At 38.7% G+C, this 17,962-nt stretch overlaps 1 protein-coding gene across 4 annotated transcripts in view; it reads right to left on the reverse strand.

Annotated features, from left to right (window-relative positions):
• Positions 1 to 17,607, reverse strand: part of mitfb (melanocyte inducing transcription factor b) — a 42,015-nt gene extending 24,408 nt beyond the window's left edge. Inside the window, exons 1-2 of one of the 4 annotated variants that reach the window (XM_077549660.1) lie at positions 17,363 to 17,598; positions 9,354 to 9,588 (exon numbers count right to left, since the gene is read on the reverse strand). Coding sequence is in view for 1 of the 4 variants with exons in the window: in XM_077549649.1 (XP_077405775.1) it covers positions 17,363 to 17,466 (104 nt within the window). In the remaining 3 variants the exon portion in view is untranslated. Of the gene's footprint in view, positions 1 to 9,353; positions 9,589 to 17,362 lie in introns of all 4 variants that reach the window. The other 3 variants (XM_077549649.1, XM_077549674.1, XM_077549663.1) reach the window with 3 other exon arrangements.
• Positions 17,608 to 17,962: the final 355 nt, after the last annotated feature.

Raw genomic sequence — 17,962 nt, forward strand, 5'->3', positions numbered from 1 at the left:
CCTGGTGGGCCGCCGGGCTAATAAAATGTTGTGGGAAAGCCTGATTTACTAATGGAGAATGAAAATATGCATCAAACACAACCATAGCAAGAAGGAGGTATAGCTTTCAGGGTCAAGTCTTGATCCATTTGTTTGTGTGTGTATGATTACCCCAAAATTATTTCCGTGGAAATTCATGGAGTGTTAAATAAAATATAATAAAATTCTCTAATTATTATTATTATTATATTTTACTTATTTTATTAGTAACAATTTTGGGCCGATCTACATTTCTACAATCTAGTCTGCTACATTTCATTTTATAATAGCTACTATGGATCTATCACAAGCTACTTACTGTTTGAGCTTTTTTTATATTTATTTTATTATAATTTTTTTTTTAATAAAACAGGTCCTCATTTCTTTAAGATACATTCCAACATGATAAAATGAGCAGTATGGCCAAAACGGCTTTGAACTAAATTCAGCGTCATGCTCAAAACGTTTTGCATAAGAGAAAGAGGAACAAGAGGGGCTGTTTCAGTTTTCCCACTCTCTTCAAACCGAGACGGCTACTCCCCAGACAGAGCCGGGCGCTCCTAAAATAGAGGGACTCTGCTGAAGCAGAAGTTGTCGGGATGAAGCCTTCATTGAGCGAGTGATCCTTTTGATAAAACTCAGCAAAACGTCTGGCCAATCCAGCTGTGCAGTAATCGCACTAATTAGCCGGCAGAGTCAAACACAGCTTCGGTCTGCCGTGTATTGAGTGGGTGTTGGGCCCTCAACGTACGATAATTCCCTTCCTTCTCTCCCAGCAATGAATATAATCTCATTGTCTGAAGACACACCCACTCAAGCTTGGACAAAAGCAGAAATACAAGATACAGTAGGCTAAGAAACCACATTTTCTGTGCCGGTATCAACTGTAACGAAGCAGCCAACCGTTTACCAGGAATTTCTGAGACAAGACATGGATGGATTATCTTTTATTAGTATTGTTGTCACTGTGTTGTCAATCATTGCTTCTGATCATTTAATCACATACAACGAATGTAAAAAAAAATCTAAACGCCCTTATTCAAATGCCACTTTTTTTCTTTTCTTTTTTAATATTGTAGAATTAGACAAAGATAAATCATGTCGAAACTTTTTTCCCATAATTGAAGTGACCTGACCTTAACCTGAAGGGAACCTAAAAGAAAGCAATTGAGATAATGTGACTGTACAAGTGTGCACATCTCATGTGTTTAAATAGGGGTCTGCACACAACGGCCACCATTTAAAGTGCCTCTGATTAACCTCAAATAAAGTTCGGATGTTCTACTACACTTTTCCTGACATTTATTTTTACTTTCAAGCATGTCTTGTGCTAACACCGAGTACCGATAGTAGTCAATGGAACTGTTCAAAGTTTCTTTTGCCTAGACTAAGACCCCAGTTTCAGCTCAGCCCTACAGCATGATGCTGCCACCCCCATGCTTCACTGTAGCTATGTTATGAAGAGCAGCATTGTGTTTGCGCCAAACACCACCTTAGCAATGACGCTGATAGCTGGAGGTCGATTAACCGCCAACCAACATGAACGCCTCACTGAAATCAACAGGTGGTGGCTTCACGTGGCAAACGGGCAGCGGTGCTTCAAGCATGTGGCAATATTTTTGCTAAAACTGAGACCGGTAGCACGGTCGCATAGTGCTTGCAAGTCTATCCTCACACATAGCAAAAGCACAAGTGAAAAAGTACCGACTAACTGACCAAAATCATCACATCAGTTGTCATGGAGAATTCACCAAATACCCTCCTGTAACAGTGAGAAGACAGACAACATACTAGCATCTGCTTAGAAGATGAAACAAAGGGAAGTGCATGGTGGTCCATGAATAAACTCAGCCATATTTACCTGTATGTATTTATGCTAATGTCGCAAAAGAAAGCAACCAACTAGCCTCTCAACCATCAGCCTTTATCCCACACATCTCTCAAAAACAAAACAAAAAACCTTCATCCCACACATACAGTAATAGACACTAGGGGTGTACCAAAAAATCGATTCTAATAAGAATCGCGATTCTCATTTAGTACGATTCAGAATCCTTTTTTTAATGTCCCAAAATCTATTTTATTTAAATTATTTTATACTGCCTTTCCTTTGTTTGTGTGTGCCTTTATTGAGAGCGCTGTTCATGTTGTACCCGATTTGGCCACTTAGGGGCAGTGTGGTTCTACGCGGTCTGATACACTGTTAAGTTGTAGCCACATGAGAGAGTAGAAGGAAAAAGTCAGGATCAAGTTATTCCAATAAAAGTTTGTTTTGTTTTTTCAGCGTGGAGCCGTTCTTTTGAGTGATAAAAGTGCTGCGAGTAGAGCACTAATTAGCATTAGCGAGTCAAACTGGAGTAGATCATTACGATTCCTTGTATATCTTTAAACTGAAGCAAAAATCATTGTCAATCAAATCATTTTGAATCAAAAATTCGTTCTTAATCCAAAATCGATTCTGAATTGAATGGCACACCCAAAAATCGGAATCTAATCGGGAGACATTCATAGATTCCCACCCCTATTAAACACATGCTCACAATCCTGTCCTTCCAATTTACTCATCCAAACACAAATCACAGACACCTTCATTATTAACTAATATTACATAAACATTATACTGAGTAGGATCTGCACTGTTGTGTTACATGTACTCGTGACATAAGTTTGATTCCATTCCATGAGAGCACACTCGTGCAACAACATTATCTCAGTTATTTATTTTTACTTCCTCTCTAAAATATTTATTCTCTCCCATTTTCAATTGTTTGTATTCAAATAATTGGATCTCTGGATTGCCTGCTCACCTGCCAAGTATGAAATTAAACCACTTACCTGCTGTTTTCACAAAATGTGTCTGAAAGTAATCCATTTGTAATTTTACCGGAAGGTTAAATAGGCCAGTGGTAGCAGCTTCATGCAAGTACCATTCAGTTGCAGACTGGAAGTGAAAGAGTGATCATTTCATGCTCTGGAGGGAATCTTACAGTCTCCAGCAGTCTCCAGTAAAAACCACAAGTGTCATGATGTTTTGCTTGTCTCCTTTTTGATAAATATTTGCTAGAAGGGTCGGAAAAGTCACTAATTATAGGATCAAAGATGCAAAGTTGGTAAAGCTGAGTTGCCACTCTATTCTTGAATGCTCTAGCTCTGCGCCTGGGTGTCATGGTAACAATAATACTAATCTGCATCTGCCTGAGACGGAAGATAGAAATTTCAACAAGAATTTGACAAATGGACATTAAGTGTGCTCTAATTTATTATGTATGGTGTATTTCAACCGAACAAGCTCATTTTATGACTACTGTATTTGAACAAAAAAAAACTTGGCATACATTTAAGATGTTTTGTAAAGAGTGGTAGAAGTTTTTAGCACCATTAACTGTTCAGTATGTGGTCATTCTGTGCTATGTCCTATACATCATTTATTGTTAATGTTCGTCATCGCTGTACATCTGTGCACAATAGGAGGAAATGGAGGAAACAAATGAACTGAACGTGTTCCCATCTACTGTACATGCAAGGTTATCTTGTAGGGTTGCAAGGTAAAATAGTACCTCGTTTTTAAAGACGGGTTAGGGTTACTACATCTTGTTAGTACGTTTTCTACCACAGTCTGTGTGTACTTAAACAAATGTACTCAAAAAGAAAAATACTAATTCATAAAGTGTTCAACTAAATGTGTGTAAGAGTGTTAGGAGTGTGCCAATGACTTTATGCAGTACTGCATTACTTGGCATGAAAATGAATGCATTTAAATAGAGATAGAGTTCACACAAATGACTCCGTGGCACTCTGAATATAGTTTTTTTTAAGCCATTACCATACCTGTCAACCTCTGCCGATAACTGCCCTTATAAATGATTATGATTCCCCTTACAAACCCCCAAAAAACCTTACAAACACCGTACGACGCATGTTTACTCGCGGTAACCAGACAGTGTAATAGAAATAACAAAGGTAATTTGCATACAAAGTCTTTTATTCAATTTAAAAAGTTTACAATGCAATAAACTGTGCCTTCAGTGCTTCCTATTGTAAGACAATGTGCATGATTTAGCAGACTTTATCTGCTCTAATGAGGGTCTCACTTGTGAGCAACACTTGTCACAGTTCAATTTCATCTGTAATAAAGAAGTAAGAGTGTCTGTTCCCATTGTCTTTCTGTACTCTGTATGAATTTTCCTCACATGGCTGAAAACCCGCTCGCTATCAGCATTACTGTGAGGAAGGCTGAGTAAAATTAGATACATCTTTCTCATCAGTGGAAAGCGATCCAGCCCCAAACCAGTTTTCATTTTGAACACATGAGGCCAAAATGTCTCTGGACGAATTGGTTGTCCATCCATGCGCATGTCAGCGCATTTTTTTTCCCCCGTACAAAAGTCGGTGTACGGCGTACATGATTTGAAATGGTAAAAAAACGTATAAAATACGTATAAAACGTACAAGTTGACAGGTATGCATTACAAACTATCCAAACAATACAGAAAGAGAAAAGGAGTATGTTATTCTGTGTGTCTTACTTTTTATTCAGTGTAATGTTATTTTGTCTGCATGAACTTACACTACTGCAATGATGGTAATAATTTAATAAATAAGCTTAAAATGGTCATCATAATTTATTTAATAGTTCTAAGATGTTCACACAGCATCCTGTTTGTGCATTTTTCTGCACTGTCAATTTGAAATAATGTTCTGTTTTTGTTGTTTGTTGGGTTAATAAAGGGATGGATATTGAATTTTTTTAATCCAATTCTTCGGGGAGGGGGGAATCAGCATTAATTAACCTATTATTGAAATAACCGTTAGTTGCAGCCTTACATCAGTGTTTTCCTCATTGAATATCAAACGGTATGATATTTCTCTACAGACTCACCTGTTTTTGTTTTTTTAAATCAAAATATAACATTTTCAACACATTTCTGCATTCGCCACTATAGACCACAGCCAAATGGAATTACATTATAATAAAGACAGTAAGACATTCATAATACTTGATATGCAGTTAGTATTGATTAATTGCTTGGTAGATTAGAAACATCTAAGTGAACTGCAGCTAAACAAAAATACTTATACTAATGAACCTTTTAATTTTTAGCTTAGTTCTTTTTTTTTCTTTGTTCTGCATCCAAAACCTAGAAGCTGCTTTAAAGCTCATAATGCATGATTCCATTGTCTGCAAGAGTGATTGCGGTTCTTTCATCATAGAATTTTAAATCCAAGTCACTCGATTTAATATTTTAATGTTCGTTGTATTGTTTTAGTTGTTATTTTTTTTAAGTTAACCATTCAAAATCATTGTTATTTTTAGAGCTGTAACTTGAATACCTTGATATTTTTGCTCACAGTTATCATACTGTCAGAATCAAATGAGCCCATGCCGATCTGACACAACAAAAAGCTAGACCTCCAAACACACAAGAGCATTCAGCAGCTTTTGCCCCCATTTCACAAAATTGATGATGTGAGAGAACAAAGCAACCTCACAAGCGGAATGGGTTGATGAGAAAAAAAATCCACTTGAGGAATGGTCACATGATCATCCATAAATATGTTGCACACATGGACATATATAATCTATGCATTCAATCAAGGCATTTATGCTGAAATTAAGAACATCTTTGCAAACCTTCAGTCAATCAGTATTAGGGCGAAATGATAGTTTAAGGATGTTAAGATGTGGCTCTCCCAGGGGATGTGGTTAGGATGCCCCGCTATAAGAACTAGTCATGTTGCTGTTCAATTCTGAAAGTTTACTTATTTAAATACATATATGGTCTTAAAAAAAAACACCCGCCCATTTTTTTTTTTGTCACTACTTGGAACTGTTGCTTGACCAGCTCACAAACTCAAGTGTGAAGTCTGAACTATATGTTGCAAACTGAGTTTTTAGATCATCTCTGCTGCCATCAAGTGGTCACAAAAAAGGCAACAAAAAAAAATCTAGAGTTTCAGCTCTGCAATGAAGTGAAATGTGAAGTGACATCAGGCAAATAATGTATCGGAACAAATGCAGAGTTTAAAGGATCAATTATGAATAACTGGAAGTGTACATTCAATTTTTGGCAGATAGTGGAGGATTGGGGTAATGTATTGTAAAATTAAGCACAAAAAAATATCTGAAGTGAGTTCTTATTTTAGTGAGTGCATATAATTTACTGTAGCTGAGGAAAGGCACCAAAAGGCCACTTTAGGAACTTTAATATGGTGCAAAAGATTGTTTTCTCTTTGTTCAGATTGGGATATGAATAATTTCTAATGCAACCAAGGTTATTTTAGTTAACGAAATTTCACAAACGAAAAAACTTTTCAAAAAACAAAAACTGAAACTACATTTTATGTTTACAAGACTAACTAAAACTAACTATAATTATAGCAAAAATGTCCTTCGTTTTAGTCTTTGGTAATTGATTTAATTTTGAAAGTCACACAGAAGTGGTATCATCTAGAAACAGTCAATAAAAAAAGCACCTTCAGATGACGTCACTCCGAGGCGACAACGAAATGCAACACTAAATAAGAAATTAGTTACTTTTCTGATTTTACCATGGTGTTTATTAAATATTGCGCTCAAGCGGAGGTGGCAAATCCAGGTCCAGAAAGTAAATACCCTGTCACAGTTTGGCTTTAACCCCAGGTGCTAGCTAGATAGCTAGCTCCCATGATGCTCGTTTACCTGCTAAGAAGCTAGCTAGCTAGCATTAATGGCTAAAGCCAAACTGTGGCAGGGTTTTTACTTTCTGGACCTGGATTTGCCACCTCTGCACACAAGTAAAACACATTAAAAAACTCATGAAAGTCTTTTTTTGTGTAATTTCTATTCAACAAAGAAAAACAAAATGATGACCAGAAGCATCTCCATAAAACAAAGTTATTGATTTGGTGGCCTCTAGTCAAGTTACTGTGAAACACACAAAAGATATGTTGTCTAGTTTTCCCCCTTGTTTTCACTTTAATGCATTTATCTGCAATTCCTCTAGTATGTATGTGATCTTCTTGTGCTTAAAAGCGGGTGGACGGAGATCATTCAACACCTACTGCTGATTTGGGGTTAAATCTGTCCCAACACAAACCGCACAAGATTAACTGACGTATATTCCAAATATGACTTCAAAATCCCTCGCTTTAACAACACATGCCTGTAATATCCGAGCTGTGCTGCCATACTCACACTCGGTCAAATGGGCAGGGTCTGTACACTTGCACGCCGACGGCCTCCATGTTTGTTTGTTTACTCTTGAAGGTGTACCACCCGCCCTTGGAGCAGAGTCAAAGTCATGCCGCTTGGTGCATTTCTGAAAGTGTGTCAGAGGGGGGAGGCTCCTGGGCCCTGCCCGCGCTCTCCAATCGCCACGCAGAGTTCTCTGCGGAGGACCAACCCCCCGTCTGAGTTTAGGGGAAGAGCGCGCACCCGACACTCTGCCCACCAAGGCGCAGATTCCAAACACAAACAGATACGGTTTCACTGGCTGATATAAGTCTCTGCTGGTGAGTAGTTGTTGTGTAAGATTTAGTCAGGTGTAATCCTTGAAATCCATCTCAAGAAAATGTTTATTTAAGGTTGATACAATATTACAGAGGCTATTGCTCCAACTGTTCTACCAATATGGTTGAAGATAGGGTGATTAGATGTCCCATTTTGACTGGGACAGTCCTGATTTTGAGCTTTGGGTCCCACGTCCCGGCGTCCTGTTTTTTTGCCATGTGTATGTCAATCACACAGCTATCATAGCGATTCACACAATAAACCTATTAAAAAGGGATTTACTGTAACTGTTAAATTCCTTCCTTCTCATTCGCATCCAGATCTAATGGGTAAAAGGCCGGAACTACAACTACTTCCTGACTTTCCTACTGCCCACTACTGTCTCCACTCACCAGTCCGACAATGCAAGCTGAGCTTTCTAGCGGTATATTTCCAATGTTACAATACGTGACCGGCGCGAGATTAACGGCATAGCCAGCTTCCAATAGAGATCGTCACGCATCCCAAAATGGGCGTTAGCGCCGCCACTTTAAGTAAACGGCAAACGCCACACTAACAATGATAGACAGCTGTTGTGGACCAGCTGCCACAACGAGAAGAGGCAAAAAAGAAAGAAAGGATGAAGCATTCTCCAGGCAACCAAAAGAGAAATCAATGTGTAGCCAATGGTTCGCAGCATCCATAAAAAAGGTGAACAACGAGACGGAGGATTTGATCTTATTGCTTGTGTATCGATCACTTTATATCAGGCAAGTCAATTACTGAATCAGTTAGTCGTGTAGATGTAGCTTGATTGCATAGTTATTAAATGAAGGCGAAAGACGTGATTGGGCACTTTGTACATGGTGGCTGAATCAGCAGATGCTAATCTGCCTGAAGCAATAGCCTCTTACCACACACAAAATGTGGAGGAAATCATCTGTTTCGTCTGTTTGTGCTGCTACGGTTTCATAGATATTACACAGTTGAATTTAATAATTGACCAACATCATAAAGAAGACTTTTTACGGCACAAATGACGGCAGCGTAGACCGAATTAGCAAACGCTAACATACCTAAATGAAACTGCAAGACGTGTGTGAAACTGCTAACTTCGATGTCATTTTGACCACACATAAAGGGGAAATAAATCCGGATTGTACAAACTTGTAAGGCCTTTGTATGATCAGATTTGCAACCACTCACCAATGTAAGAGAGGGGATAATTCAATGTAGCAGTGTCACCAAGTTGAAAAAAAAAGCACTCCTGACACTTCATCGGCAATGGTAGTAATAATATCCAACCTCTGCTCACCTCGCACATGTATATCATGTCCTTTTCATCAAAGTGAATGTCAATGTTCTTGGGCGGAAAGTTGACGGATAATCGCAACGCGATTACACCCATTGCAAGTGCAGGGGGGCACACTCTAAAAACAGTTGGGTCAAAAATAACCCAACTATGGGTCACAAATGGACCGTTCCTGTACTTGGGTCAGTTTAACCCAATTTTGAGTCAAGAAATGGGTCTTTTAGAGTAAAACAACAAAAAATATTGATCAGATCCTTTAATTGGGTCAAAAAATTGGGTCATTTTTTATAAAACAACCTAAAAAAATTGTGTCAAATGGACCCATATAGTGGATCGGTCCATTTTTGATCCACAATTGGGTTACTTCTGACCCAAATGTTTTTAGAGTGCATGTTATAGTCACATGGCGTCCGGATCTCCACAGTTTCTTGGGGGAGGGGAGTGGTGGAGTCGTGGAGGGAGATGTCATGCTCATCCTCGCGGACATGCGGGTGTACAACACAATTAGGATGGAAACTGAACAAAAACACACCCAAAAAACAAGAGACCACGCACCATGCACAAGCTTGACACAGAGGTTGTAGTTACTCCGCTTCGTCTGTCCTTCCTTCCTTTCCTCAGTCTCTCCTTTGGTCTCTTGAGGTCTCCCTGATTTGTTGGAATTTAGATGTTTCTGGGGTTGGTGAAGGACTCTGGTTGGTGGCCCGGTGGGTGGTGTCTGGTCGGTGCTGGATTTCACTTTCTTTTCTTTGGTCCTTCCTTGGGTCTCCTGACGGCCTCACGACTCTGGCTGGAAGTGTTTGGTTTAGGTGAACGGTATGGGATTTTTTAATAGGTTTTAGGTGAATTAATGAATACACACTCACACGCATGCACGCACACACACACAAAATTAAAAAAAATTAAAAATAAATGTTTATTTTAAATACAATTAAAAAAAAGAGAGAGAGCAATGATGATGACATGTCAAATCGGTAAAATTACCGAATGAACAATACTGAGCTCTCCAGAAGAAAAAAAGAAAGAAAGTCTTATTTCATCTCAATAAATGTTGTTTTCAAAAAAAGAGTTAACTGTCAAACATGGCAACACAGCGTGCTCCCGTCGATGTTCAAGCTTATCGTAGGGTCCTGTGATTTGATCTTTATTGTCGCTTAAGTGGCTCACCCCTTGATTTTTCTCTGCTAATGTGGCTCTTGTGTAAAAAAATTGTGAGCGTCACTGATCTATTGGATTATCATGGATTTTTATCTATTCTTCCAGCAGAGGGTGCTATTCATCTATCAGCTATTGTACATCAAATGTTGCTTGGTTCACATAAATAATCCAACAAAGGCAACAAAGAGGTGCAATATGCGAAAGAACACACCCTGGAGGAAAATACGAGATCTTCATTCTACTATGGCCAGGCCATCACAAGAGAAGAGATCCTCAAACCTCTCCTCCGGGATGTAGGTCATTGAGACCCACAGGACTGCGAGTCAACATAACAGGTCACAAACAACCCCAGTGTGTTGCTGCAGAAACTTTTGCAATGCAATTTCTAACAGACTGCAAAAGATGATGGGAAGCATTAGTGTGAAATACAGTATGAGCAATCCATTTTGAAGGCTTTGCTCGCACTAGCAATGCAGTGCAAAAAAAAAAACAGTATGCAACCTAGTTGTTGGAAAAAGATAAGACTTTACAAACAGCTGTAGGGAGAAGCTCTGTGTTTACCAAAGGACTGGACAGGACTGTCATCAACTCAATAAATACTTACAAAGTGAAGTACTGCCAACGTGTGCAAATACGGTAATATTATTGAGCCACTCATCCTTTGTAGCAATTGATTATAAAGGATAAAATATTTTAAAGCGATGACAAGGTTCATTTGGCTATTTCCAAGAAGACCGGGCAACCTTTAACTTGCCACGTCCTTATCCTAAGAAAGCACTTCACAGTTTCTATCAGCTGTTTGATGGGGACAGCACAACGATCTGACATATTTTTCTACGCTTTTACTCAAGAAGGAGAATCCAGGACAAGGACAGGCATGTTTTAAGCCACGTGTCATTTCGTCATGACTGTTAGAAGGAGAATGTATCGCATCAACAAAGAAAATGGCATGTTATCTGCATTCACCCTTGTCACTTTTTACAAGGAACAAGGGTGGTGAGCAGCATTGTTTATTGTTACAGTCGCTGAGCATCTTCCAAGTGCTTTCCAAATGAACATGATTCAATTAGACTAACATTAAATTACTAGTCGACATACTGCACTGGAGGCGGGTGCAATATTCAGAGAAAAAAAACACTTTATAAACTCACAATTTTCATATAGTGGCAGATTTGCGAGAGAAAAAACTGAGAAACTTACGAGAAATACACATAGCGTAGCTATAGTCTAATCATGTGAGGATTCGTTGGTGGTTAATGGGACACTGCTTATAAAATGAAAAGGCAGGATGGAGACGGATTCATTCTTAAATTAAAACTTTACTCGTCATTCACCCCAGCCAGAGCGACAACACTTCCTGTTCCCCTATCAGCTTACTAACGCTAAGCAATCAGATGCTAGCATACTTTAGGTAAATGCTAGTGAATGACGGAGAGCAGCAAGTTCGACATCAACTTAGATGCTTGTACAAAAAAATATAAAAATTTATGAATGTGTAAATAATAATTCTAGAAACATAACTGGACAAGTATATATACATTTTAACAAATTAACTTAAATGCTTGATCGTCCGGGTGTGGACCTTCGCAAAGTGAGGTGTCTTTGTTGCTGGCCAGTGGCCGTACACAACGGTTCAAAGAGCAAATGCTTAACATAATATGAATAATCTATGCTAAAGCAATTACTATCTCCTTATCATCACGGATGATGACAGGAAGTACAGTAACTAACTCTGAACTTTGTGGACTGGTAACCGGGGAGGACCCACCTCCTCCTCAACGCAAAGGAGACAAAGAAGCTGGAGATGGGTTTCCGTATTGGAGCAGACAAATCAATATTAGAGGCAACAGTCATTTTTCAGAGAGTAGTCTGCTGGGGCAGCAGCATCTCAGCTGCTGACAGTGGAAAACTAGGCAGACTGATAAGGAAAAGCAGGCCAGTTGTCCAGGGGTGTGCAGGGGGTGAGGAAGAGGAGAATAGTAGCAAAGTTATCATCTGTGATGGATGACTGCACAATGCAGGAAAGCATCAAGCTATCAAATTAGCCTGCATGTATACAATTGTTTATATGCTACTACTGTATTTATTAAAGCAACTGACGTCATGAATTCTAACCTGCATGCTACTTGGTACACTAGCTAGCTGCGGCGACCATGGATAGATAATAGATAAATATAGCAAGCCGTGTGTATGGCTCCAATAAGTTCATCATAATAGCGATTTTGATGAGGATTGGTTTGTTAACATAGAGACAATCGCGGGACTTGTTCATCATGGCAAAAAGAAAAGAGCCAAAAAGCCGCGGGATCAACAACACGAGCAGCGATAGCTTGGAACGTCATGCACTGAACACGTGTGTGATTACACATCAGTGAGTGTCGCGTGAAAGCAAAGGACAAAGCGCTGCATTCAAAGTTCTACACTAGGATCCGTAAATGGCATCTACCCGTTAATTGCTTGCACACGCCGATACCATGCTGTATCGAGGCCCCTCCCGATACTAGTATTGGTATCAATGCAACACTATAAATTCTTTATAAATGATTTATTTTGTATCCATTAATTTCCAAATACAAAACAAATGCAAAAAAAAGAAAATCACAATATTATGTCTTGATTAAAATGTCAGATTACAGTTTTTTTATTGCATTCCTGAACATGGTAAATTAGTTATAGAGGTTGAATTTTATGCTTGATTCATTTCTGACTTCTTCGACGAGACCACAAGCTCAAATCAGAGATCAAAAGATTTCAGTTTGAAACTCGTCATGAGTTACGTGAAAATGAAAGAGTATGCATTAAAGCATTTGACGGTGGCACGGTCTGGTTTCCTGAACGGCCGTGTCCATGGATAGTTTATTTATTCAAACCTCAGTATCCTCAATAGGGTCACTGGTGAGCTGGAGACTTAACTTTGGGGCGAGAGGCGGGGCACTTATAGTTACAAACAACTATTCACACTCACATTCATGTTATGTACACATCATTTGGAGTCTTTAAGGAACGTAACATGCATGATCCTGGAATGTGGGAGAATGCTGAAGTACCCCCAACAAACACACACAAGCATATGTACTGGAGCAAGTGCAAACTATGAACCTCAGAACTTTAAGGCAGATTTTAGTCGACATATATTTTATTCATATTCATTTACTGTACAATTTACAATTGGCACTTGGCATGTATAGGCTACTGCTACTGCTAATTCTGCGCTAGGGCTGATCGATATGGCCAAAAAATACAATCTAAAAATGTTTTCAGTCATTTAGAACAACTACGATTTTAATCGATTTTAATCTAAAAAACAAAAAACAAAACAAATACTGTTGTTTATTTTCATTTATTCAAAATTAATTCCTGTGCAAGATGTTCATACAACAAGAATGTGTACTGATTCTAAATCAGTTTTAACATAAACTGAAAATTCCTAGTTTGCCTCAATTAAGTAGTTGGTAACTACTGTAAACATGTCTTGTAAACATCCATCCAGCATTCTGCCACTTGTGGAAAATTACAACTCACAATAACATCTGGATGTAACCGAACATAAGGAAAAAAGCTTTTAATAGTCCAGAAGACAAAATTCAATTTCACCGTTTAGCAAATTTTCAACGATTCGATTTTCAAATTGACGATTAATCTTATTAATTTGATTTATTGCCCAGCCCTATTCTTCTAAATATATATACTGTAGATAAATATTTGGGAATTTTGGGGGGAGTTAGGTGACGTGTCCACTGTGCCACATATATAAGGTGTATGTAGTCTATGGAGGATTGCATCCATGAGTAAAAAAATATATATATATGCTTTTGTTTTTATGGGCCTTGCTTTTTTTAAACCACATTCTTCGCTCTGCTTCCTTAAGTCACCAAATGCCACTCTAGTCGCAATACCAGGATTCCGCCCCTAGTTGTCATGGTCACAAAAGCAATCCTCGTCATAAGCCACTATGAAGAGCAGTAGGATATAAAACCATGTAAATAGGCTAATTTCAACAAGACCAAGTCAGTGGAATTTTTTTTTTTTCTGATCCTTGGGGAATTTTGACAAAAGATATCACAGACACTTTTAAGTCACGAGAACTATTTTTTTAAATTTTAATTTTTATTTAATTGAATTTTAATTGTATGCTGTATGTCCCATAGTTGTTGATCATGAAGCAGGGGCAGGGATTAGCTTCTTACACACTGACCATAAGCCATTCATTCTGCTTTTGAACCGACTTTACTAATTTGTCATTACTACAGTAAATGTAAACACATTTTGGCAGGACCTGGTTCAGTAGTCTCCTTTGTAAAACTACATGGCTACTATTACATGTCATTGTTTCTTTGCATATATTTAAGCAGAAAAGATGAATGTATAGTAAATATTTTTCCATACATGCAGGCATAAATTGTATACAGTCTGAGTTCATGCCGAGCATACTATATAATCGTTATACATTAAGCATATAAGGAGAAAATCACATGAAAGACTGAACCTTAAAGAGGAAGTCAAGTCGAACATTTTTTGTTACAACAATATGTTCAAGGCACCATCACTAGTCTAAACATGGCATTTTGATGAATATTGTGCTTGTGGAATATGAATAAAGCAGCAAAATCCACCCATTTTAACCATTTTGCCACTTGCTGACGTCTGAAAATGACATCACAGTTGCTCAGGGCTCAGGTAACGACCAATTACGGCTCAGCTTGCGAAAGTCACATAAGCAAATTCAGGTGAGATAGCCCCCCTGAGATAGATAAAATCAGATGGATTTTGCGGCTTAATTCCTATTAATCAGAATGTCGTGTTTAGACTAGTGGTGCTGCACACAACATATTTTTGGAAAGACAGTTTTTGACTTGACTTCCTCTTTAAGGTAAAAGCCCGTACATAGAGAATTAAATATTTTCTGTAATAATTTCACTTGTGCTGGAATGAGAGGGTAAAATGGATGTAATGGTAATCAACACCTAGCTCATTGATTTTCAGAAATAACACATTCAATGCTAAATTTAAACGTGCTATTTGCACTGCATAAGAAGACAAGTTTCACTGGCTCTCACATCTATATTAAGCACAAAGACATTTTATCAAAGAGAGAGACCGAGAGATGGTGTGAGAAGATCTTTCTCAAGAAAATGTGAAAACAGATGGTGCACCCATCACAACACATCTGGGAGGTCGGTAAGCACTCTTAACTTATTGTAACAACTCTATCGACAGTCATCAGACTGTTCACATGCTGGGTCAGTGTCATGTGATCTGAGGAGGAAGTGGGCTCACATGAGCCAAATAAAATGTCATTAGATTAAATTTTCTGCGATGCCTCGGACTCTGAGCAGTCTTCTTGTGCTTTATTTCTATGTCGTGCCGCCATGACAACGAAAGGCAAAATGCCACACTGTTGGCCCCATGTGTATTTAAATTGAAAGCGATGACATTTTGCCAACGAAGAATTTGCTCTGAAAATGCTGAAGCGGGTAAGAGGTTAAGACAGACTAGATGAGCAGTGTTTTCATGGAGAGTGGATTTTTTTTCACACGCAAACACAGCAGAAAAGTAAAAGCAATAGCAATTGGGGGACGCAAAACGAGCATGAATCCACAAAAATGTGAAATAAGATCTCTGTGCGGACACAGTGGGGTTCCTGTCCTCACTACGTCTGGCCGTGACAATGGGGTCATGGATAGGCTAAGCAGACAACATTCTGCTGCAAGACGTCACTGCTCATCCACGATATCATCGCCAACATTATGCCGGTTAGTTTCGTAAGCACACAGTTACATCACAGCTACAGCACTTTTAGGTCACACTGAGTGAAGCCATGATGTGCTGACATACATAAAAACAACCTACTTGCTATTTCGAAAGACTCCAAATAAATATTGAGATATTACTTACTATAAACATATTTCTACTAACTGTGGGGAACCAACGGGCATTTTAGATTTCATATTCATCCGCAGGTCATTTGAAATGTTTGACATTGAGTACACTTTATGATCATTTGGATTAAATGTTTTCTGACTTTTTTTGAAAGTTCTTCTGAGGTTTTATTTAATTTGGAAAAGCAAAGTGGGCTGGATAAAATGCTCTCCTGAGTGTTTCCAACCTCCACCTTAAACGGTGCAAACAGAATAGAAAGTTGACCTTTTAATTGCCTGTTGTATAGAAATAGTTTGGTCACTAGTCAAGTGTTTAGGAGCAGACCTTCTTGAATTTTGCAAATTGTGCACATCCATTTTCTATATATTTTATCCTGTTGTGGGCCACAGGGATCTGAAGACTATCTTAGGTGACTTTGTGTGAAAGGCTGACAACATCCTGGACAGGTTTGTCCGCACGATTCGGCTAATTTACCTAATAACTGCCCCAACACCGAGTTTCTCTATCCTCCTCCCAGCGAACAAGCGCCCTTGTCGAACCATGGGTGGACTACACTGTCTGGTGCCATCCTGTGGCCAAGGAACTTTGTTAAAGTAAGGTGAGGCACTTCATTTAGAACAGAAAAATGTACACTGAGGCCATTTTGTGGCATTTTTAGGAAAGAAACCTTTTTGAGTAGACATTAATTACTTAAGGATTTTCTTTATTTGCGCCAGGTGCTTGCTTGGTATGGTCAAATCCCACCATATATATACTGTACTACACTTTATGGTTCGAGAGCATCAATGTGCAAAAATATTTCTTGCCGCTCAAGATGGAGAATGTCATAACTGTAGCTTTTGAAATTAGCTACATTTGTGGGACATAATTGTCTTATTTATAAATAGAAATTATGTCAAAAGGAATGTGGCTCATATAAGTAAAAGAAACAATAATAAGAAAATGATCAATTAGACGAAATTCAATTAGAAAATCCACATTCGAAGTGATCTAGGGAACAGAACTGTGCACACAGTGTTTTTTTTTTTAATTACAAAATGATTTAAAACAATATGAAGACATTATACTGTTTAGATTACAAGGCTGCTTTACTTCATTGTTTTACGTAGTGTCCCTGTTTTGTTGAACCCCATATGCTTTCAATAACTACGTTTGGTGCCATTCCGAAAACATTATATTACATTACATTACATTACATTATATTATATTATATTATATTATATTATATTATATTATATTATATTCTTGTATTGTATTATAATTTGTCTTACGCCATTGGGGCTGAGGAGCATCTCCATGCATCCTGACCTATCTGCCCTCCCCGAGCTAATATTTGAAGTGGATGTGAACAAGACAACACCCAAATGTTGCATAACAGCGTGCGGCCAGAAAAAAATATCAACAATCAGCGGCGCTCTAGGTCAGCGAGAACCCCATAACGCCCCGAACAGCACTTTACGAGAGGTCTGCGGCCTCATTATCACCTAAACACCAAAACCACCTCAGCGTGCCAAATAACTACTGACCTGCTTTTCAAGGGCTGACTCTTCAACTCGTAATACGTTTTGGACTCCTCTTGAAAGTCCTCCCCATCATCGAAGTCGGGAACTATTCCCGATTCTGACTGCATGCTTCAAGACGTCAACTTTTAGCGGCGGAGAACTCGTAAAAAAAAGCTTTGTGTGGCGCCGTACGTCGAACTTGTGAAGCACTGACACCGCGAACTGCATTTGTCCGGCACCCGGAGCTATGTAGTCCTCAACGCGGAGCCGCCAACAGGCTGCCGGCGTTTAACAACTGCACTATCAGGGACCGGTCAACTACAACGACCATCATGCACCGCGGCTGTCAATGTCAGCGTGTACCTGATTGGCTGCACTCCGTTGTCTCACGTTTTTGCATTATAATTCCTGTGCAATTCTAATAACCAGTGGTGGAAAGTAACGAAGTATAAATACAAATACTTTGTTAGTGTCTTATTTTGTTGTTGACTCCAAGAATGATTTTGTGGCAAACAAGTTTTGTTATGTCTTCTGTGCCAGTAAACACTGCAATGCTTCTGGTGTTCACAAATACAAAAAAAATATATCATGGTGTATTTGTTGTTGTTGTTTGTTATCATTAGC

This window comes from Vanacampus margaritifer, chromosome 1, assembly GCF_051991255.1.
Source record: "Vanacampus margaritifer isolate UIUO_Vmar chromosome 1, RoL_Vmar_1.0, whole genome shotgun sequence".
Taxonomy (NCBI): domain Eukaryota; kingdom Metazoa; phylum Chordata; class Actinopteri; order Syngnathiformes; family Syngnathidae; genus Vanacampus; species Vanacampus margaritifer.